General features: G+C 42.3%; 2 protein-coding genes across 6 annotated transcripts in view; one reads left to right on the top strand and one right to left on the bottom strand.

Annotated features, from left to right (window-relative positions):
* The first annotated feature begins 1,677 nt into the window (after nucleotides 1-1,677).
* palmda (palmdelphin a) lies at nucleotides 1,678-9,909 on the top strand. Its single transcript, XM_087851446.1, has 8 exons — nucleotides 1,678-1,722; nucleotides 2,532-2,612; nucleotides 3,006-3,127; nucleotides 5,818-5,932; nucleotides 6,021-6,045; nucleotides 6,132-6,215; nucleotides 7,168-7,328; nucleotides 8,630-9,909. The coding sequence occupies exons 1-8, from the start codon at nucleotides 1,678-1,680 to the stop codon at nucleotides 9,497-9,499; spliced, it is 1,503 nt and encodes a 500-aa protein (XP_087707572.1). The 3' UTR covers nucleotides 9,500-9,909.
* Nucleotides 9,910-12,632: 2,723 nt separating this feature from the next.
* The window catches only part of LOC102778781 (uncharacterized), a 38,011-nt gene continuing 26,905 nt past the window's right edge, over nucleotides 12,633-23,738 (bottom strand). For 4 of the 5 annotated variants that reach the window (XM_006808727.2, XM_035915812.2, XM_006808726.3 and 1 more), the window contains exons 5-7: nucleotides 19,590-20,149; nucleotides 18,975-19,066; nucleotides 12,633-16,118 (exon numbers count right to left, since the gene is read on the bottom strand). In XM_006808727.2, coding sequence (XP_006808790.2) covers nucleotides 16,029-16,118; nucleotides 18,975-19,066; nucleotides 19,590-20,149 — 742 coding nt within the window. In that variant the 3' untranslated portion in view covers nucleotides 12,633-16,028. Of the gene's footprint in view, nucleotides 16,914-18,974; nucleotides 19,067-19,589; nucleotides 20,150-23,738 lie in introns of all 5 variants that reach the window. The other variant, XM_087850544.1, reaches the window with a different exon arrangement.

The raw sequence follows: 23,738 nt of genomic DNA, 5'->3' as shown, positions 1-23,738 counted from the left end.
GTGCCCAATAATAACAAGTCTTGAATCAATCTCAGGTTGAGATTGAGACAATCCAGCACTTAACAGCAGGGTGCAAGATGCTAGCAGCAGGGCGTACATGGAACGCCGTAACCACGTGGCCGGCATAGTGTACAGGAACATCTGTGCGAGTAGGGCAGCTCCAGGAGGCGACAAAAGGATTTCAGGGAACAGCCCGTAATCATCTGTAACTCAGATCATACATTTGAATCTGTCCTGGTACTCAGCCTCCACCACGACCTGAAATCTGTTCTTGTAGTGGTACTAGTCTGGCTGCATTGTGCCAAGTGGAAGTGGGCTTGTGGTGTGGGGCAGGTGAGAGGAACTCCTGATGCTTCAGCGTACCGAGACATTTTGGGCAATGTCACATTTCCAACTTTGTGGGAACAATTTGGGAACGACATGGACGAGCAAGTTTGGTCTGAACGGGTTCCTGACATGAACCCAACAGAACACACGGAGATGGAGCTGAGACTGAGCCAGCATCAGTGCCTGACCTCACAGATTCTGAATAATGGTCAGAAATCCCCATTAAGACCTTTGTGGAAAGAAGAGTTTCAGCTGTTATACCTGCAGAGCTGGACGATATCAAACCCTGTGGATTCAGAATGGGAGGTCACTCAGTTCACATGGTTGTGAAGGCAGACGAATAGTTTGGCAACAGTGTGTGTGGGATTACCCGGTTCATGATGTATTTACATGTGTACTGATAAATCAGTAACAGAGCTCTGCACCCATGAACAGTGTGATTCTTGTTTAAAGGCATAAACATTTCAGCATCTATTTCTTATCTCGATAACACAAAAACTAATCTGAGAAAAGAGCCCAGAACAGAAGTGTGGTGTGGATCCAGGGCATTACTCAAGGAAAACGATGTGTTCTCTGTGTGATTTCTAACATTATCTATAATGTAAGTAAGGAAGCTGACTAAATATTAACTGATAATTTATGGCAAGGGGTGGGATTAAGTGTTTACTTCTTCCCACTCCCTTTCAATATGTAAATTAATCAGAACGTTTTTTTGTATGTAATTTGTATAGTACTTTTTTCTCTCTTATTTTCTTTTCTAAATGTACTTGTATATTGTTCACATGTTGAAATAAATTACCAATCAATCAATCAATCAATATAAATAAACAGTTCAGACGTTTCAGTTAATAGTCTAAACCACACAGCAGCCCTGCCTGTGTTGGCGAGCAGATGGTTTACACAGATTATCAGGCTCATGAGCAGATTAGTGCTTCAGTGACAGGTTACCTGATGTAGATAAAGCCTCTCTTTCTTTAATTAGAGTGAGACAAAAGTTACAAATGGCTGGTTTAAGCAGATGACTGTGTCGTAAAGAGTGAACAAACTGGCAGGTGGCAGTGTGCTGTCAGAGGAACAGATACTGGAATAGTGATGTCACAGTGTACTCAGGGTGAAACAGCTGCTTCATGCTGCTCGTTTCAGTCTTCATATTTTTACTTCTGCTCAGGCAGCTGTGCATGACTCACACTTCAGAGTGACGCTTATTCTCTTATATTGAAGCATCAGTTTGAGTTTGTAGATGTGGTTTAATGTTGCTGGTGGTCATGTTTATAAGTGATACTGTGAAATAAAGGCGTCTGACAGGTTCTTTCTTCTCGTCTCCAGACTCAGTGTTGATCCTGAAGCAGTATGGAGGAGAGTGACCTGCTCAAGGAGAGGCTGCAGGCCATCACTGTAATGTCCACTCTGAGCATCCACAGACACTTTGCTACACGTCTAAAGATATCTGCTTATCTATTTGACAACTATTCACACTTTCATTCTGAGGTTTTAGAGCATGATGCAGATGTTACTGAGACGTGTCTTAGATTTTTACTGTACTCTAAAATAAAACATGTAACTTACAAATAATTATTATTATTTAAATAAGTAACAAATTAAATCTTTGTGGCTTTTGACTCTAAAAAATGTAAATTAGTTCTTTTGTCATTTGTTTATGACCTTTTTCTGTCCTTTAACTTAACTTTGGAACATTTAAAACTTAAATGAAACAGTTTAAACTTTTCTGAGGATGAGTTTGCTTTTGTAGCCAAGTACAGGACAGGGCAGGGAGGTTAGAGTAAGATGGAGAGAATGGGCCAATAGCTCGATTCGCAGGAGGGTCATGGTGAGTTGTGTGCAGAGGAATGAGTGGAGCCACAGGGAAAGTTGCTTTGAATTGTATTGAATTGTATAGCAACAATTAAACAGCATTTCATAGACAGGAATGAAACAAAGATACAACAACAGCAATAATAATAGTAACCAGAATCCTATCTGAGCTCAGATATGTCCGTCTTGCCGGCTTAATAGTCCGTGTTCAGTCAAGTCAAAAGGTCAAAAGTCTGTGATGGGTGTGATTTTGTCTCAGTGACAGAAGAGCAACCTGCCCTTCTGGGCCAACTCGCAATGGCAATAGATATTTGACTTATTCTGACAATCCATTGTCGATTGTAAATGTTTCATATATTCACTCATTTAAGCTTTTGCTTTTGATGAAACAGCAGAAGCATCGAATTCAAGAGGACATTAAAAAGAAGAAAGTGAAACTCGATCAAGAGAAATTCAAACTGCAACATCTGAAGGTTGGTTTGAATAAATGATCGGCTATAACAGCAGATAAAGTGCAGAGCAAATCATTTCATTGGCTGTGTATTATCAGCATGAACTGCAGAAGTTCATTTCAATGCAGTTTTACTGATACAGCGCCAAATCACAACAACAGTCGGTGCTTTATACTGTAAGGTAGACCCTACAATAATACAACAGAGAAAAACCCAACAATCATATGACCCCTATGAGCAGCACTTTGGCAACAGTGGGGAGGAAAAACTCCCTTTTAACAGGAATGTCGCAGCAGATGGCCACGACTGGTTGGGGTTAGGAGAGAAAGACAGGATAGTCCTACCTGTTTGCACACCTGTATTTTTACGTCCAGTCCCAACCCACACTAACGATCATTCTGTTCTTCTGCACAGAAAAAGGCTCTGAGAGAGCAGTGGCTGCTGCGAGACTCCCATAATGGAGCAGACTGCACACAGCAGCAGAGCTTTCTGTCTGACCGGGAGCACACCAGAGCCCTGCAGCTCAGCATCCACAGGTACAACATCAGCTCAAACAAAGAAGCACATATCATCACGCATGGGCATTGTTTGGCCTCGCAGGCCACAGCCTTTTGGTGTGTCTGACATCTAAAGGTGAAGGAAATTTAATTCAAATGTAAGTAAGTATAATGCAGCTTGTTCCATTTGAGACATCAACACTGATCATCTCAGGTCAGAGAACGGTGGACTGTGTGCTTTGTAAGTTTGTGAGAGATGTGGGTTTGCTAGCTCTGATGTCAGCACACAAAAAAGATTGATGCAGAATATAGTTTTTAACGAGGTAAATCCTTAAACACAAGGATTACAGTTTGAATTGCTGTTAGGAGACTGAACATGGTAAATGGACTGATTCTCCCAGAGCACTCAAAGGGCTCTATACAACATGCCTCATTCACCCACTCATACAAGCACTTCTAAACACAAGTGCAAACTAATCTACATTCACACTCCGATGAACGCATCGGAGAGCAACTTGAAGTTAGTATCTTGCCCAAGGATATTTGGCATGCAGATTGGGGAGGCCAAGGATCGAACCTTCCAATCAGTAGCTGATCTGCTCTACCACCTGAGCCACACCCATCCCAGCTTGAGGAGTCCAGATCCTCCCTCAGACCTGGCAGCTCTGCACTCTCCTTCAGGACTGAGGACATGGTGAGAGCCCTCAGGAGGACCAGGAGCTCTCCCGGCCCTGACAACATCAGCAGTTGAGTGCTGAGACAGGGCAACTAGGAAGTGTGTTCGGACTCTATTTCAACACTCAATTGACAGTCACACCGTCCCCAAAAGAAACAACCCAAAGTCTCTGAATGATCTTCGTCCTGTGGCCCTCACCTCCCTGGTGATGAAGGCCATGGAGAAGATCATAAAACAGCACATCAAGAGCAACTGACCCACTGATGGACCCGCTCCAGTTTGCTTACCGTGCACGCAGAGGTGTCGATGATGCAACAATCTTCATCTTGGACTCCATCCACAAACATCTGGAGCTCCCTGACTCCTCCACCAGACTTCTGTTTGCTGGTTTCTCATCAGTGTTCAACACTCTGTAGCCTCACATCCTGCCCACTAAACTTTCACCTGGATGATCAGCTAATCCTGTGGACAGAGATGGGCAGTAACGTGTTACTGTAATCTGATTACTTTTTTCGAGTAATGAGTAAAGTAAGGGATTACTATTGCAAAAACGGTAATTAGATTACCGTTACTTTCCCGTAGGAACGCTGCGTTACTGCGTTACTAAAACCGTGATTTTTTTGCGAGAATGTCTCATGACAGTGACGTAAGCGAGTGCGACGTTCGTGACAACAGCTGTGTGCAGATCAACAATGGATCATATATCGAGTGCAGAGAGAGTATGAGCGTGCAGCGTTTAAAGCGTGGAAGTACTGACCTTACTTTGAGTTTGATTCCATAAAAAGTGACAAAAACATTAGTGTCCGTTGTGCGTGGGAAGAAAACTTCTTTTTACAGCGAAAAAACCCCTAAACTTCCAAACAAGCACCGAGTGCGCTTTATCACCTATTCAGGTTGTAACTAAGTAACTAAGTAAGTAAATACTTTTGAAAATAGGTAATCAGTAAAGTAACAGGATTACTTTTTTCAGGAAGTAATCAGTAATTAGTTACTGATTACTTTTTTCAAGTAACTTGACCAACACTGCCTGTGGCTATTGGACTTTTTGACCAACAGGACGGGTGAACAACTCTCTTTCCGGTCTCCGTTCCACCTCCACTGGCTCCCCCCAGGGCTGTGTGCTCTCCCCCCTGCTCTTCATCAACTACACTGCTGACTGCAGATCCACACAGCCCAACTGTCACCTGGTGAAATATGCTGACGACACAGTTCTCCTGTCACTGCTGTCAGGACCTCACAGCACCACGGGCCGCTCTGCAGGAGTTTGTAGAGTGGTGTGACAGCTCCAAACCTGAACTGAACGTGAGCAAAGGTGGTGACCTTCTCCAGTAGGCAGAGGGATCTGGCTGCTTCAGTCACCACCATCCACGGGAAGCCAGTGGAGGTAGTTGAGGAGTACAAATACCTGAGAACCATCTTTGACAACCTCCTGAAATTCTCTGCCAACACAGAGGAGATTCTCAGGAGGTGCCACCAACAGCTACACCTCCTTAGGAAACTCAACTCCTTTGGAGTCAGCACACCCATCATGATGACTTTTTACTACGCCTTCCTGGAAAGCATCATGACCTTCTCCATCACCTGCTGGTTCCCCTCCCTCAGCCTTCATACAGGAACAGACTGCATCAGTGTGCTCTACAGTCATTGGCCCGTCAGAACTCTGGCAGGTTTTCAGCCAACAGGCCTCAGACAGGCAGTGAAAATCATCAACGACAATCATCATGAACCATGCCGGGGCCTGGTGCTGTCCAACTCTTCATACTGGGGACCTTTTCTTGGATATCTGCTACTGTGATGGTTACTGGACCCTGTTCAGGGAGGTTGCTGTGGTTCCCTTGAAACAAAACAAAACAAATCAAAAATTAAACATGCTGTTTAGTGCTGTAAAGTTGGGTATTTTAACAAGAGTCTATGAGGTTGCCAGCCTCATATAGCCAGTGCAACTGCAGTTTTTGGCACTTTCACATTGGCCATTTTCAGGCCCAGAGGTTACTGTTTCTCATGTGATGTCCCGCCCTGTTGCTACCCTGCTCTGACCCCTCTGTCTCCTTAGGATTGAGATGGAGGTGGATTCTCTGGAAAGAGAAGAGTCTATGATCAGCGTTAATGAGAGTTTTATCCTCAGTAGACTCAAGGCAGTGGAGAAAAGTCCGGAGGACATTATCAAGGTAAATACAAACACACATTCATACACAGGTGTGGTGTTGTGCTCCCTTCAGTACCTGTTACACTTACTGAGTTGTGCGTGTCTTCTAGGAAGCCCACAACAGCTTTGTTCCTGGTAAGTCATGTGACATCATTTGCAGCATCTCTGGTGTTGCGACGAAAGATGAACCCAAGCTAACAGTTCTGTTTTTGTTCTTGCAGAACCATTACACTTAACCACAGCAATCCCTGAATCCTCCTGCTCACCAGCCAGTGAACAGTGTGAGCCAAACACACCACGGCAGAGATCATTCATTCATTTAAAACTGTTATACACAATAGCACTGAAACACACAAGAGTTTGCAAATCTAGAACTGGATGTATAGTGCTGTGTTAGCTAGATCCTCAAAGACTGGAGCTCAAAATGAAAGTGGAAACACTACACAGAAGAGCCAGTTTGCATCATGGAGCCCTGACTCTAACAGTAAAGATGAGTTTAAGGAATAAGTGCTTTCAAAAGACGTTTTTCTTCTGTCAGCACAGGATGTGACGTCACCTGGTTGGTTGTGGCTAATAAACCCACATTCGTTTAGCTAACTGACAGAACCAATGACTCAGTGGAAAACACTTCTGTGCTCCTGGCTGCAGCAGTAACACCAAGGACATGCTGTCCACACACTGTCTGTCTCTTTAACAGTAATTGGCTCCATTGTTTGGCTGCATTCACTCAAACAGGAAAATCTGTCCTCAGTTCTTTACAAACACACAGATTATGAGTCACAGCTGGATTTTTAAATGAGCCTTTGCATGTGTGTAGTGTTTCATGTCTGCTTTGATTGTGCGTTCCAGTGCGCTCTAGTTTTTGAGGATCTGCCTGTGGACTTTGCACAGGTATCAGAACGCTGAGGATGTCTATGACTCAATCCTAGTTTCTGCACAAAAACGTGATTCATCATTTTCCACAGATCTTTAAAAATGACATCAGAAAGTCACATAGATGTAACTTTTTCACCTCATTAGTCCAGGTTCTTTCATCTTTGACCACACATCTATGTTTCTGGGTTCTACACACACTGTTGTGTTATATCAGATATATCTCAGAGCTCAAAGCAAACTTTTAATTTTCCCTCTGCTTTATTTTTATACCCATTGAGAACTGTGGAGAGTTGCATTAACTAATGTACAGGACATTGTGCTGTGCACCTGGACTGATGTCGTGATAATCAGGATCAACTTTATCTGCTCTCTGTGTCCCAGCTCTGTTTAACATGCAGATCAATGTGGCTAAAAACACTCTGACTGGGGAGAGCTCAGTACTTTCTACGCCAGATGTTCTTCTGAAAGACTTTCACCAAAGCACCGGGCTCAGGGTTCATGATGATGTCCAGAAGTGTGTTTGTGCACTCAGCTCTCAACAGGTATTTTTATTATTCTGAGCCAAACTTCACTTTAAGCAGTGGAGGTGCATGCTTTGTTTTATTCCATTTTGGCTTTGAAACAGATTTGTATGAGAATATTAGCTCCCTGTAACTTTTGATTAGTGACCCTAATACTCCACAACTGGTAATAATGACACCAGCATTTTCACCAAAGGCTACGTCCACACGTACACGGGTATTTTTGAAAACGGAGATTTTCCGTTTTCGTTTTAAAAAATAATCCCGTCCACACGTAAAGGCAGAAACGAAAGAAAATGCTGCTAGGAACATGCCAAAGCAACAGGTGGCGCTATATTCCTAACCTGCAGAAATGTTGGCCAATCAGAAGTCTAGAAGCCTCGGTGGGAAATAGTAAAAAAGATGGGGCATAGAAGCAGAACCGAGTCGTATGTGTGGAGGGACAGTAACTGTGTGTGTATATGTAAGCATTTAAACACTGCAGAGACAATTAACAGTAACAGTATTGTAGAAATTCATTTCACCGAAACAATAACGTGGCGCACAGTGTGACGTCAAAAAGGCGCACACCTTTGACGCTACGTTTTCTGCGTTTTTCTCATCCACACGTAAACGGAGTTTTCAAAAATATCCACCCTGGCCGGAGTTTTTAAAAATCTCAGTTTTCAGTGACTGAAAACGTTGTTTACGTGTGGACGAAAGGTGCAAATGCATAGAAAAATCTGCGTTTTCAAAAATACCCGGGTACGTGTGGACGTAGGCAAAGTCCCAGTAGCTGCGACTGGCACAGAGCAGTGGACTGGGTGGGGCTAATGTTACACTGGATTAATGTTTTAGTGTGTGCCAAAGGCAAACAAAGGTTTGTTGTATATGATGAATATAAATGAAGGCATGTACCATATCGTTTCTCTATTTCCAGAGAGAGAAAACTACAGTAATGAAGGATGCAGCCGACTGTCTGTTACTGGTGGAACCATCTGCATGGTTCTTAGTTGGTTTTTGTTTAAATCTTTATTTTAATAAATCTCAAAAACTATTGCAATAAATAAAGGAGCAATAATCCTTCTGTATCACATAGTAGCAACTCCAAATCCACAGTCCTGAACTGTGGCCTCACTTAGCTGCAAAACAGGCACCCACACGAATAAAGCCTGTGTGTGGGAAACACTGGTATGAACATCTCAAGCTAATATAGATTTCTGTACAAGCATTTTAGCTGTTCCTGTTCAAGTAGCTCATGAAGTGACACAAACAGAATACATCACGTTAGCTTCTGTTGTGTTTGCTTTCAGTTTCTGAGTCCTGGTTTTTTGTACTTCTAGGCATCACGTGGCCAGAATGGTGTTTCTGAGCTATCGGCCAATGAGGTGGGACATTTACTGAGAAATGCTACAATGCATTGTCAAGCTAAGCACCAGAACTGGAACAGGGAGGAGCATGACCTCAGGAAGCAGCCAGGACACTATGATGTCCTGCAAAGACACAAAGCAGACAAAGACTTTAGCTCCATCACTGCGCATCACTGCTGTGACCAGGACAGCCGTCTTATCAAAAATGAAGGCAGGAGCCAGCAAAGCAATCGGACGGGAAGTTGTGTGACACTGGATCACTATGGCAACCAGCGAGATTGTCACCGTAGTTCATATCCAGTGAGAAATTGTCACCGTCTTCAGGAAGGCGGGTCTGCACGCCACCAGCCCGGCGGCATGACCCGAAGCAGCAGCAGGATTACTGAACCATCCAGGCGCTGCGTGGCTCTCAGGACACATGACCAGGAAATGCTAACACACACACGGTTCAGCTACACTCCCTGTTATATTCCTGCTGTTGATTATATCAGTGAGGAAGAACATCACCCATTGTTGCACCAGTCAAACAGACAAACTGGGAGTAGAGCACCCCTTACTGGGGACGACCCTGCTGAGCCAATCACGGCCATATTCATGGGTTTTCAGTCAGCGTTGGACGAGAGCCGGCAGGAGTTTGAAGGTTCCCTCAAGGCTGAACTGGTCATTGTTGAGGACGATGAAGACTATGATGACAGCAACATGAAGGAGAAGAAGAGCCACGTTCCAAAGCCGAGCTCAAGCAATGGAGCTGCTGCACACGTGCAGGGAGACGGACAGAGAGTGGTGGGACCAGGCGTCAGAAAGATCCGGAAAAAGCAACAACCGTGCTGCAGTGTCTGCTGACTGGAAGCCTTCTTCACGTGGTGCTGCCTGAAATGACCGATGCTCCTCGAGCGCTTAGTGACCGACGGCTTTTGTGAAGGGAAGACGTGAAATCATCTCCAGCTAATAAACATGTGACACTGTTTAGTTTGGTCTTTATAACGTATATCCCATACTGCTGTGTGTCGCTGTAAGTGGACTGTTTCTACTCTGCTTCACCAAATCACACACAACCACACAAGCACTGTTTTCCATGCCTAAGCACTAACAATGAATGAATGAATGCATCAGAGAGCAGGAGTTCAGTATGTTGCCCCAGCATATATATGCTACAGATTCATGTAAAGTGTAAGATTAACCCACAAATCTGTCATCTGAAGCTGGAATGCATGGAGAAAGAAGACAAACCAAAGTAAATCACTGTGAACAGGATTAAAGTGACTGCACATGTGCTAGCAGTGCTTTAGCATGTCTGCTCCTAGCTCCCAGTATTCAAAGCCCAGGCAGCTAGCTTTAGCCTCTCAGAATAGCAACTCAAAACTGTACTGTTTATTTCATTGTTCCACTGCAGAGCTGCTGGTTGTGACAGAGAACAGCAGAGCAACACCAGCATGATGATGACTGTGAGATGCTTCACTTTTACTGCTTCAGAGCACTCAAATAAGCCCAGCTCTGATCGTCAGCACGTTAGCCTGAAGAACTTTGTAGGTTCATGCGTGTTTTTGTTATGACAGTAATAAATTAACCAAAATTATGCATTTCCAAGACGCAGCTCTTGATCTGAGGAGAGATCACATGATCTTTATACGATATTTTCCATATGTTGACAATGCACAGCACAATTTTAAGAGTCAGAACTTTGAATTTAAAAGGCTTTTTGTCCATTTTCAACCAATAAATCATGAGGCTGATATTGAAGTAATGGATGTAAGCTAACATTTAATGGGTAGTTACCATGACCACAATCTAAAATCAGAATTAATTCAAAACAATGGTTTACACAGACACCCACAGACACACATGAAGGTAACATTAATGATCTTGCAAAGAAAAGCGTCTGGACTTCTTTAAGTTACTTGAAGACGTTTCACCTTCATCCGAGAAGCTTCTTCAGTTCTAAGGTCAAATGGTGGACAGTCCCAGATTTAAACCTAGTGGGAGTTTCCCCCCACAGAGGGACAAAAGGACCCCTGATGATCCTCTAATCGCCTGAGCCAAGGTGTGAAACTGGGTGTGGGTCACAATCAGCCAGAGTTTCGGGTGAGCTCATTGTGAAACCTGGCCCCACCTTATCATGCGAATTCCTGAGGTCAGATGGTCCAGGATGTGAGTGGGCGCCTGAACGTCTTCAAGCAACTTGAAGTCCAGACGCTTTGCAAGCTCCTTTGACTACGGTGACCTGGATGACTGAGAACCTTCACAGACATTAATGATCTTCTTATAGTCCTCAGGTCCAAATTAAACAATATTACAGACCAAGCACATGTTCCCATAGCAACAGACACAATATTAGGTTTGACCAGTGGAGCGCACTCTGGCTCCCTCTGCTGGTAATAACGGAGTGACCTACTTCATAAGGACTTCACACTGTGTTGAATGTGTCAGTGAATGTTTGCATTACTTTCCTGTGCTCTGCAGCATGTTCTGTTCTGAGCTGGCCCACGTGGGTTTAATAACACCAAAACAATATCAGCTGATAAATACTGAACCGGATGGACAAGTGTGATATTTGTTATCACTGGATGGACTAAGCTGCACAACCGCAGCATGAGTGCATTAGCATTCACAGCTCAGGTGCCAATGTTTCAGCTTTGCTTTCTCCAACTGGAACATTTGAGACAATATTCATCCTGGCAGATCATTTCCTGACAGCTTAAACATCTGATTTGGAAATCATAATTTTACTGTCATCAGCATTTGTAAACCTTTTTGTTCTGCTTCAGTGTCCGTTTCGATAGTGCCTTTAAACATGTGTGTGCAGTGTGTGAGATGACGAGCGTGTAGAAAAGCATGGAACAATGATGCTAATAAACCAGCTCATCCCGTGTACGCTGCTCTGACCATTTCATGCGTGTGCGACATTAATCCTGTGTGACACGAGTCAGCTCAGACGTCCCCACAGAGTCACGCTGGATATCACTCGTTAGTCGCTCGTGTCATTATCCATGAGTTTAACGTCATTAATGCAGGTACACTGGCTTTGGCACACAGCCACCATCATATTTATCAGCAAACGCAATGAAACTGTGTGCTGTGGCCGGCAGGACGTGGACCCAAATGCAGACATTCATGCACGGAAAAATAAACTTTGCATCGGCAGCTTTATTTCCTTCATAATATAACTTACAGAAAACAAACCAAAAACCCAGAGTATTAAACTAAGAACAAAACACTGGGAAACTAGAAGCATCATGTTATTATTTTTATATATTGTCATCATTTGGAGAAGCCTAAACAAAACGAGATTAGAAATTGTCACAACCATGTCTGCTGTACAAGTGTGTGTCCATGGTGATATCCCATAATAAATGTGCTTCTTCCTGATCCGAGTGGGTGAGTCCCACCCTGTGAACACACAGTGGAAAGATCCAGACTCCAGGCTAGCTCTTCTGTGCTTTTTGTGTTGTTTTGAAGCACATTTCTCCTGAAAGCACAGCTAAATATACAATGCAGCAGTTCACTGTAGGTGAATGTGGTTGATGGAGAATAAAGAAACGCTGAGCACCACTCAGGAGTTATGCTTTATTTAAGATCACCACACCTTTATTTGGCAATAATAAATGAGTGAATGTGGATGCAGACAAACGAATACACATAAATAACACATGAGGAAAACATCTGTGACTCCACACTGAAGATCGGACCTTTGCACCAGCTGAGGAGAACATCTGAAATCTAAATTCAATTTATTTCCCAAACTAAACAAAATTAAATGCAAAAACAACTGAAAGTAAAACTGCAGCCAGGTGTGGATGTGGACTCAATCACTGAGTGCACAGTACAGTGTGATCCAGGTTATAATGCAGTATCACAGCAACACAGAAACATGCTGACCCGTCATCCTGTTCTCACAGAGTGCATCCAACACATCTCAGAGTTCATAACAGAGATTTAAGCAGCATATTCCCAAAGCGTACATTAGCCTCTAAGTGCAGTCTGTGACCTCTGTGACCTCTGTGACCTCTGATCGGGGGTGGGGGTGTACATTTTGCACTTTGAGTTGAATTTTTAGTTGCATTTGTTTTCTGTATTTCAGTTTCCAATATGTGGTCAGCAAAAGGCCATTTCTAGCAGTAATAGCTGATAAATGTGTGAATAATCCCACATTATTGTTGTAGCGTCTACCTTACAGTGTTGTGGTTCTGATGCTGTATAAATAAAATTGAAGTCTTTAGATGGACAACACTTATGTTTAATTATCCTGGTAAGGTCTGATCGCAGGTGGTAGACCTGCCCTAACCGTATATTTTGGAGTAAGGCAAACTGAATGTTTTGGGGAGGAATGTGAATAGTTGTGACAGGTTTATTAAATCAGGACTGTTTTCTTTGTAGCGTGGTTGCTACAGCTTCATTTCCACGAGTCACTGACAGCGTGTCCAGGGTCAGGGGTCAGACGCCGTCAGTATTATCTTTGGATTGAAGTCGTCTACTTTCATTCCAGAATTCCAGCTTTCCAGTCAAAAGCTTTTCCAGCTTTTAGCTGTTCCACAAGCGTGTGTATAAAGACTGTATATAAAGATGGGCATAAAAGCTGATGCTGTTCACTGCGGCCATTATTGTTACATTATAGCTTAACTGAAGCCAGTGATGGTTTTGTGGTCAACACCATCTTTTCAGGTTGAGGTTAACGGTGCCAGAATATGTGCGGTGGAGTAGGCGGTTAACAGCTGGAAGCTGATTGGAGGAGATACATCACCAAAGAGCCAAATGCACTGTTAACATCTGAGCACTAATATTGCCACATGGATTTAAAGGAAAATATTTACTGATGAAAAATCTGAACAACATAGTTCCTTATGTTTATTAGCAACTGGCCAGTGTGTTAATCACACAAGACAGAGCATGTCAATCAAGCACCTAAAAATGGACCTCTGTCGTATTTGAAAAATGACCACCAGCATGCTGATCAGAGCGGCTGGTGAAAAATACTCAGTTTTTCTATTAGCAATCTTTCTCTTTAAGGTACTTAAAGCTTCGCCTTCAATTTCAAGTTGAAACTGTAACACCTGGTGTGGATACAAAGCTAATTATAGTGTCTAACCACGCCTTCAGCACTTGAAAAGTAGTATTAATTTAACATTGTCATAGAAAGTTGTAAATGTAGGATTTAAATATTAGGAAGGGCAGAAGGTAAAGAAAAGGTAAACTACTACAATCTACTGAGCTGTGGATCTAGCTTCAGGCTGCACAGTGACTCGCAGGTTTAGCTAGGTAGTTTGAGATACTGTAATATAGTTTATTCAGTAATACACTGCAGTGTAGCACAGCTAAAATAACAATCTGCTGCATTCCTGTCTGGTGTTGTTCCCCCGTGACAGAAAAATCCTGCATCCTGAGCTGACTTGAACGCACCTTTTATCCAAACTAGTGGACGTACTCTGGAGCCAGAGCCACTCATGTGTGAGTCTCATGTGTAAGGAGGACGGATTGGTATGCACTCGTGCACATACGCACACACCACAAGGAAATATCAGCTTCTAAAAAACATGGAAAGTTTTCAATAATCTTACCATCACAATATGTTATAAACCTTTTACAAATAAAAGTTTTAAGAATTTATAAGCACTGCTCAGTTCATAAATATATGCAGCAAAAATACAATACGATAAATCTCTCTTTGTAAGAATCAAGACAGGCGATAAAAATCTGTAAAAATATTGACTAGATCTTGTGGTCGGAGCTGTGACGAGCCCTCGCCTCCATACCTGTGGAGCCATACACAGCTTGGGCAGGTTGTATCACTCCAGGAGAAGCGTGTTTGTCTGGGGGTGATTATAAAGCAGCACGGGGACACGGCCGTGCAAACGTTTGTTTCAGCTTGAGCTCTTTCATCCATTTTATAGATGGAAGTTGTTGGTGAGGCATTAGCTACAAGCTATCTGGCAACATATTCGAATAACTGTTGTTTTAACCTTTTCACTTCTCTACAGTAATCCTTTTCCTGAGATACATCTTTGTTCCTTATTTGTTTTACTTCAGGATGAAACACAGGCTCTATGACGTCCATTTTTGTATGATGGTGTGAAGTTAACCTAAACTAATTAACTTATCTACAGTCTAGATGAGAGTAGACTCCGTCCTTATACCTTGGACTCTCGGGGGATAGCTAGGCTCATGATGGAGAAAAGTCTGTGGCACACACAACAACACAGGTTGCAGAGCAGAAATTACAGATTTTCTTTTGGTTCCTAAAGTAAAAAGTAAAAAGGCTGTAGGCCAACTACTGAGAGGATGAAAACAGTACAGTGTGGATGCCAAAGGCAAACTATTAATGTTAAAGTTAAAAGCTAAAGGGGGAGGATCCATCATGCAAGGGCAAGCTTCCCTTTATGAGCTGCTCTCATCGAGATCATGCAGCCACCTAACAGAAGCTACCTAAACTGTTTAAAACACGAACAGCTTTCCTCAAAAATGACACGTGTGCCAATCAGGGACTAGAGGAAGGTAGAGTGTATATTTAACACACTGATCAGAACCTGTGCTAACAACTGACCTTCATCAAAGAAGCAAAAGTAGCTCTTTAGGAAACCTGGGACATCCAAACTGTTTGGATCAATGGCTCATTGTAACACTTCATTAAGGCAGTGATTTTCAAAGTTTGGCGTGGCACCTTTAAAATACATGAACTGTTATTGTAAAGAAAACAACATGCAACATCTTGTCTGCATCTCTGCAATGCATAGCTACAATATTTTCACATATAAAGTCATTAAAATCGAGCATGTGACTGCCAAGAAGTAAAATTGAAAATCACTGCATTCGAGTCAGTCATTCACATAAAACAGATGTCAATAAATAGTTCTACTAGTGCCTTAGCTCAGCCATATCTAGTTATCAAAGTGCTGTAAATATCATATATCGAGGAGAAAATCACAAATGTTAAAATGTGAAAATTCACATTAAATATCACATGTTAAAACCAGTGGGATTATCATGACTGCAGATGAAGACTTATATATACTTATGTTTGTTATACAGCTTTAAGGAATCTGTCCACAGGAATTATTATATAAAGGAAAAAGTGACGTTACAGGCAGGTCCAATGTGTCGGACTCTTTTAGATAGTCTGACTTTTAAAGCCACTGAGACATTGTGAGAAAACCAGCTCAGGTAAATGACTGAAATCATTGAAACTGAGAAACAGTTCTCTTCTTCTGTGGTGTCCAGGTGAAAAACCCACATTTGAGCTATAACCCATAGCTCTGACACATGTTGTAAAACACATTGGCTGCTGATACACGGGACCGACTGAGAGCAGAACAAAGGAAGAAACAGGCAGGGGACTTCATTTTGGCTTTTACAATGTCTGACAGCTGAGCAGTACCGTTGCTTACTTCTTCTGATTGGCTAGTAGGGAGGCCTCCCATCGCTGTGCCATGGCATTTTGTTGTCGAGGCACTGAAGAGAGGGAAGGAGGGAACTGGAGGGAGGGGAAGACTCAGCTGAACCACTGGAGCAAAGATGGATGGATGGATGGATGGATGGATGGATGGATGGATGGAGGATGGATGGATGATGGATGGATGCATGGATGGATGGATGGATGGAGGATGGATGGATGGATGGATGGATGGATGGATGGATGATGGATGGATGGATGGATGGATGGATGGAGGGTGGATGGATGGATGGATGGATGGATGGATGATGGATGGATGGATGGATGGATGGATGGATGATGGATGGATGATGGATGGATGGATGGAGGGTGGATGGATGGATGGATGGATGGATGGATGGATGGATGATGGATGGATGGATGGATGGATGGATGATGGATGGATGGATAGAGGATGGATGGAGGATGATGGATGGATGGATCCATGGATGGAGGATGGATGGAGGATGGATGGATGGGTGGATGATGGATGGATGGATGGATGGATGGAGGGTGGATAGAGGATGGATGGATGGGTGGATGGATGGATGATGGATGGATGGATGGATGGATGGAGGGTGGATGGATGATGGATGGAGGATAGATGATGGATGGATGGATGATGGATGGATGGATGATGGATGGATGGATGATGGATGGATGGAGGGTGGATGGATGGATGGATGATGGATGGATGGACATTAGAGAGAAAGAAAAATGGAGAGAAGATGTAACAGAAATGCTGGATAAAGTGATGCAGGTGTAATGGTTCGATGAAATGAGGTAAATAATGAATATATTAGCTAAACTGGTGAATGAAAGGTGCGATCAATCCAACTGATTGATGAGTCAGAAAGGTAGGGTAAAAAAATGAGTGAAACGATGTGTATGACATATACAATGGGTGATGTACAAACGAAAGTCAGAGTGACAGTTTAAACAGCATCATTACATTCTCTGCTATCATGCACTCTATAAACCATTACTTTGGAAATGACCATTTAACTGTTTGACAGCAACTCTATTTTAAAATAAAAGAAAGTTTAGAAATCATTTGTTTGTGGCCACCTTAGAAGCCTGTGGTACATAATCTGCTAATGAAGATAGAATAATCATATTTAAGCATTAAATAATAGTGAAAATAGTTTCATGGTTTAGTCAACTTAGAAAGATAACAGAGGAAGAGCCTAGGTAAAGTGAGCAGTTATTAAAGTTCCTGCATTTAATGCACTTCATATGGGGCAGCTATGAATTATTTTTTCTCTGATGGTTAAAATTTTATTTATGAAGAATTTCTCGTTAAAGTTAAAAGAAAACCTCAATTTAGCTCTGACTCTCTGTCAGCCTGGCTCCGGTGCTAAAAACAAACTCAGGGTTGTTCTTGTTATTAGTGACTAGGGCTGCCACTAATTTAATAGTCAGCGCGTCGTTTGAAGCTTTGCAAGATCCTGAAAGACGCAGGAATAAGTAGTAGGATTTAAGAGTGTAATAACGGACTGAAACAGAAGATGGCAGCACTGCATGTACAAGGATGCCAGCTGCCGTTAAACCCCGAAGAAGAAGAAGCAACTCCGGTATCGTAGCTGTGTCCAAATTCAGAGGCTGCATCCTCCTGAGGCCGTATTTGTAGGCCAAATACTTGACAGCAACACGACGAAGGCTGTCCAAATTCATAGACTTCTCCAAATGCGGCCGACAAATGCGTCCTTCATTTCCTCAGATTTGAAGGATAGGTCGGGTGTATCCTTCGAGGCCCAAACTATCCCAGAATTCATAGCATTTCCAACAATGACGGCAGCTAGTTAGTTTTAATATTACTCTTATTACTCTGCCTGGGTCACAAAATAAACTCTTAACATATTTTCAGGCAAGAATGTAGCTGCGTAAACATCAAATATCTGTTCAGTTTATCGAGACACCACATATTTGTAAAAGTGACGTTTTCGGAGACGTCTGTTACCCACCAGCTCGACAGCTGACTGGGAGTTCAAGGCTCACTAGAGCCGGCGAGAACAGCAAACTCCCGGCACATTGTTTTCAAACCCCTGTGATCTTTCGCTACTCAGGTCAAACATGATGTAAGTCACTTAGATAACTTAAACATTTATTGTTTGGCTTTTTTCAGTGTTTTATTTGCTATAATTTTCACAAACGTCAGAAAACTGATTAAACAGAAGTGTGAGATGGTCGAGAGTTTACTCCAGTGTCCTGTTATATTTTAGATAGCAAGGAGCAGACGGCTGAGTTTATTAAACTCCACCGAGACAATCTATCTATCTATCTATTTTTAGTTAGCACAGACCTGAAAGCTGTATAGCTGTAAGCTAATGATAGTTATATAAGAGCAGATGCTGCTGGTGCAAAGAGCTGTACGTTTTACGTCCAATGGATGATGATCTGATTAGTCGACTAATCGCAAAAATAATCTGTGACCAGCCGACTATCAAAATAATCGTTTGTGGCAGCCCTATTAGTGACGAACAGGAAACTGTCCTAACTTCCTAAACGTCTTTTTAAAACTTTTTCAGTTTTTACAGGTCAAATAAGGATCCTGTAAATGAGTGCAAAGCCTTAGAAGCTGTATGCTTAAAACTTTTTATGCATTACATCAGAGACAGTCATCTCTTCTTTTCAGAGGAGCAATGACATCCAGGGTCATAAGCTGTTTGTATGACTTGAAACATAAGATACTGTCAGTGCTGGGGTACTATATATGAACTATATATGAGCTATATATGAACTATATATGAACGTCAAGTGGTTTTATTCAACTGAATAAGACGCTCATTTGCATTAGAGGTGTGCATAATGATTTCCAGACTTTGGTGCTGACACCACTTTGTCTTCTACAACAGCTGTAGAGTGCATGCATATGAATGTGTGTGTGAGTCTGCCAACCTTGTGGTCACAAGACAAACTGGATCGCTCTATTTTGCGGGTCCTGGAGGGGGATGACGGGGAGGAGACGCTTCTGTCTGGAACCACTGACACTGGTATTAAAACAGCATCATCAGCATATATGAATTAGGGCCTGAATTGAGAACTACACAGTCTATAAGACATTTTTCTAACATTTCTGTTCAGATCCGGAAACACTTCTAGATGCTTGTTGGGAAATTTTCCCAAGATGTCACAAATCATAAAAAGTCCTCATTAAAGCCTTTACTGTTGAAGCATCCATCAAAGGCTGATTTATGTGTCATAATGTAACAGATTAACACTGTGCTGTTGACCTGTTTGACTTAGTAATTGTTGTTTTCCCTCAGCAGTGAAAACTGTTAGTCTTGGCTAACATCATGAACATAACACTCAGAAAGAGAAAGTTGTTAGAAACTTAAATGTGGACTCTTACCTATCTATGCATAAGCACACGGTCTTACATTCAAACACATTCAAACACTGACTCATTTGAATAAATCTACAATAAAATGAAAAGTTTCTAGTATGTTAGAAGGTTAGTAGGTTGTGTGCTTCCTAAATCATTAGTGTTTTAGTTGTGTGGATGATACATACCGTTGCACGTAACATCACTCAGACCCGGAGACACCAAAACAGTATCGTACCGCTCTCGCCCTCTCTTCCACTCCTCCTCTCTTTTCCTCCTCCACATCTCCTCCCTCTGCCTTTTCCACTCCTCCTCCCTCTGCCTCACCATCCTGATCTCTTGCTCCACCAGTGACTGGCTGCTGAGCGAGCGCAGCTTGAAAAAAGGATTTGACGTGAAGGTGCTCTCCTGCGGTTCCACAGACAGTGGGGTGGAGCTTAGGCAGAACTCAGACGCACTGCGAATGATCAGATTGGAGGTTTCTACAACAATGACATTAGCGGAAGGCACTGCATCTGAATTTGCTGGCCAATCGGAAAGGCCGCCGATTGCAGAAGACAGCAGACGATTCCTGGAGGCGGGGCTAGAGGAATCAGGTTCCAGGATGATGACATTGTTAGCTGTCATTTCATGGTAGACAGATCGGGGAAGGGACGAGGAACAGGAAGGAGTTGGGGAGATGGAGAGTGTCGGGGTGCGGCAGGCTGGAGGTCTGGGTGGAGATCGTCCTGTCTGCAAGCTGGATGGCCTGCATACAGAAAAGAACAATGTGAATGTTAAGTGTTTTGAATGGAGGGGTTTTGGATCATTTTGACAAATATTCAGAATCCTTTCTGAATTATTCTGAATGTGTTTCTACAGTAGAACTATCACTCTTCTATGCACTTCTTTTAACTCAACCGGTTGGCTTATTTTGGTTGTAGGGTGATGGGTACAGACAGCAATTTTAATTAGATTTCACTTTTTAAAAGCTTAATCAAATGATTACCTGCCCAGCAATAAACAAACATGTACAACCTTCACTGGGACACTAACAGTTACATTTGATGGAAGCCAAGCCAGAGCTTAAAGAAGAGAAATAAATAGACAAATGCTTGCTATCACAGACACCATGGCAACTTTAACGTCAACTTTTATTAGGGGTCTGCTTAAAAATGAACATCGATGTGAAAGTGCTGCTAACCTGCATGTTTTCTAATGGCCAGCAGGAGGTAACTCAACAGTCAGCATGCTTGATCCATGGCCTGAGTAAACACTTTCATGATGAGTTTATCGTTTCAGTTTCTCATTGAATAAAATTTATATTATATAGATATTGTAAATGGTGGCTTCCAGTAAAGTAAAATACACAAAAATGCAGACACTTTATGACTGACAAGCACATACAAAAGGGCAGCGTCCTTATTTCACACTCAGGTCCATCAAAAACACAAATCTAGTTCTAACAGGGTATTCCCCAAACTTGAATACCCTGCAATCAGAAAAAAAAAACAGTTCCTACTCCTTATAGTTAATCTTCAATTCTATCTACAGGGTGGGCCATTTATATGGATACACCGTAATAACATGGGAAGGGTTGGTGATATTAAAGTCCTGTTTGTGGCACATTAGTATATGTGAGGGGCAAACTCCTCAAGATGGGTGGTGACCATGGTGGCCATTTAGAAGTCGGCCATCTTGGATACAACTTTTTTCAATAGGAAGAGGGCCATGTGACACATCAAACTTATTGGTAATGTCACAAGAAAAACAATGGTGTGCTTGGTTTCAATGTAACTTTATCCATATATCCATCCATCCATATATCCATCCATTTATCTATCCATCCATCCATCCATCCATTTATCTAGCCATCCATCCATCCATCCATTTATCTAGCCATCCATCCATATATCCATCCATTTATCTATCCATCCATATATCCATCCATTTATCTATCCATCCATATATCCATCCATTTATCTATCCATCCATCCATCCATCCATCCATTTATCTAGCCATCCATCCATATATCCATCCATTTATCTAGCCATCCATCCATCCATCCATCCATATAGCCATGCATCCATGCATCCATCCATATTTCCTTATATCTATCCATCCATCTATCATCCATCCATCCATCCATCCATCCATCCATCCATATATCCATCCATCCATCCATTTATCTAGCCATCCATCCATCCGTCCATCCATCTTTTCTTATATCTATCCATCCATCCATATATCCATCCATCCATCCATATATCCATCCATCCATCCATTTATCTAGCCATCCATCCATCCGTCCATCCATCTTTTCTTATATCTATCCATCCATCCATATATCCATCCATTTATCCATCCATCATCAAGGCTACCCAGACTTCCCTATACACCTCAGCCACCTCCTCCAGCTTATCCATAGGAACATCGAGACATTCCCACAACATATAAGAGTTGTAATCTCTCCAGCATGTCCTGGGTCCGCCCTGGGGCCTGGTCCTTATAGGACCTGTCTGAAACACCTCTCCAGTGAGGCATCCACCTCAATAGGCTGCTTTCAATGCAGAGGAGTAGCGGCTCTACTCTGCACCACTCGATCTGAGCTCCTCACCCTATTTTTAAGGGAGAGGCCAGCTGCCCTTCGAAGAAAGCTCACTTCTGCCGCTTGTATCCATAATGTCATTCTTTTGGTTACTACCCAGAGTTGAGAGGCAAGGCTTTCAAATGAATTCAAATTCTGTCTAGGTGCATTTACAGTTTTTCTCCATTGGTTTGGCTCATTTCTTGAAACAGAAATTACATTCTCAAAATAACTTGGATAAACCTCCAAACCTCTTGGCAAATGTTCACAACAGAATGGCATTTCTCATTCATTTTATCAAATGGCAAATGCCTCAGTACATGTCTCAATTGTCTCAGTGCATCTTTGCAAATGATTAAGTACAAGTAGCCTACAGTTATACAGTTAGCCCACATTTAGCACATTTTCCAAATGAATAGATCTTGTAGATCTAAACTGATTAGTTGATTCTCAGTCTAATGATCATTCCCTCCAAAACATGTCAGCATGATTTCATTGTATAAGTACTCACATGCACAACTGTCTGTTCAATCGTCAAAATTGGTCAAGAACATAATACCATGAATACCATATATGAATTTCTTTGAATATTTGATAAATTGATGACAGTCATTGACAGTCAGGTGAAACTAGGTGCCACACACAGGTGTGTTCCATGATTGTGTGCTGCCAAACACAGATATATAGAGCTTGATCAGAGCCAGTCAGATCACTGAACATGGATAGACAAGGCCAAGCAAACGGACAAGGGGAAGTTCTTCCTCAAGGAAGAGGAGGAAGAAGAAGAAGAAGAAGAGGAGGACTGAGAATGCGTGGTGGAGGAATAGGGGGAAGAGGAGGCCGAGGAGCACGAAGACACTGTGCTGTCCCGAATGAAATTCGGGCCACAATTATAGACCATGTCATAAACCATGGCCTCACAATGGCAGAGGCAGGTCATCGAGTGCAGCCTAATGTGCCTCGCTCTACAGTCTCCTCCATTATCCAAACCTTTCACAGGGAAAACAGGTATGTACTCCATGTAATCTATAATGGAATTATATGTTATATAGGACAGGGCACTGTGCGTGAGGCAAAAAATGTATAACTTACTGTAGAGATTTTGTGTGCATCTGCCTACAGTGGTAGGTCTATACTAGCAGGTGGAGAGGACTAGTGGAATGTTTTGATACTAAATATGACAAGAAATATATTGTACAAATTACTGTAAACTATGGAATTACATAATTTATACAGTTTAGAGAAGTATTCCAGTCACTGTGCAGCGGGAGAATGAGTACAGCGAACACTGAATAAGTCCTTGTTTTTTGATTTTGTGTTCATACAATTTACTACTGTAATGTACATTTTCTTTTTACATATGTATGAAACTTTCTTTTGCATGTGAATAAAAAATGGTTATCATTTCCTTGGTAGTGTGAGTGCAATCTGTGATGTCAAACCTTGGAGGCTACTCTTTTCTGTTGTATATTGTTGGTCCTCTGCCATATTGGCAAAACATCTAAACATTTTGAATGGCAGTACTCACACAATGCCAAAGGGACGATGCATTTTGGGGGCACTGACTATTCAGATTAGAAAGAAATGTAGTTTTGATACATGAGTGAACTGTTTTAGGGGAGATATGAGCTTTTGCAGGTGGACCATGTTGTTGTGATCAACCATCCAGGTTTATTTTGACAAAAGCACCAGGAATGATGAGAATGTCCGATCTGTGTCGAGAAATGAGCCAAAGCTATTGAGAAGGATCTTTGCCATTTTGGAGACACT

Source organism: Neolamprologus brichardi, chromosome 14 (assembly GCF_056152115.1).
Source record: "Neolamprologus brichardi isolate AB-2024 chromosome 14, ASM5615211v1, whole genome shotgun sequence".
Classification (NCBI taxonomy): Eukaryota; Metazoa; Chordata; class Actinopteri; order Cichliformes; family Cichlidae; genus Neolamprologus; species Neolamprologus brichardi.
The sequence above is the reverse complement of the archived record's forward strand: the minus strand, read 5'-3'. Positions and strand labels throughout refer to the sequence as shown.

Excerpts from the sequence above, each read along its gene's own strand:
- palmda (XM_087851446.1), top strand. The coding sequence starts at position 1,678 with ATGGAGGAGAGTGACCTGCTCAAGGAGAGGCTGCAGGCCATCACT. Across the intron at positions 3,128-5,817 it reads CTGCAGCTCAGCATCCACAG|GATTGAGATGGAGGTGGATT; the intron begins GTACAACATCAG and ends CTGTCTCCTTAG. Across the intron at positions 5,933-6,020 it reads GTCCGGAGGACATTATCAAG|GAAGCCCACAACAGCTTTGT; the intron begins GTAAATACAAAC and ends CGTGTCTTCTAG.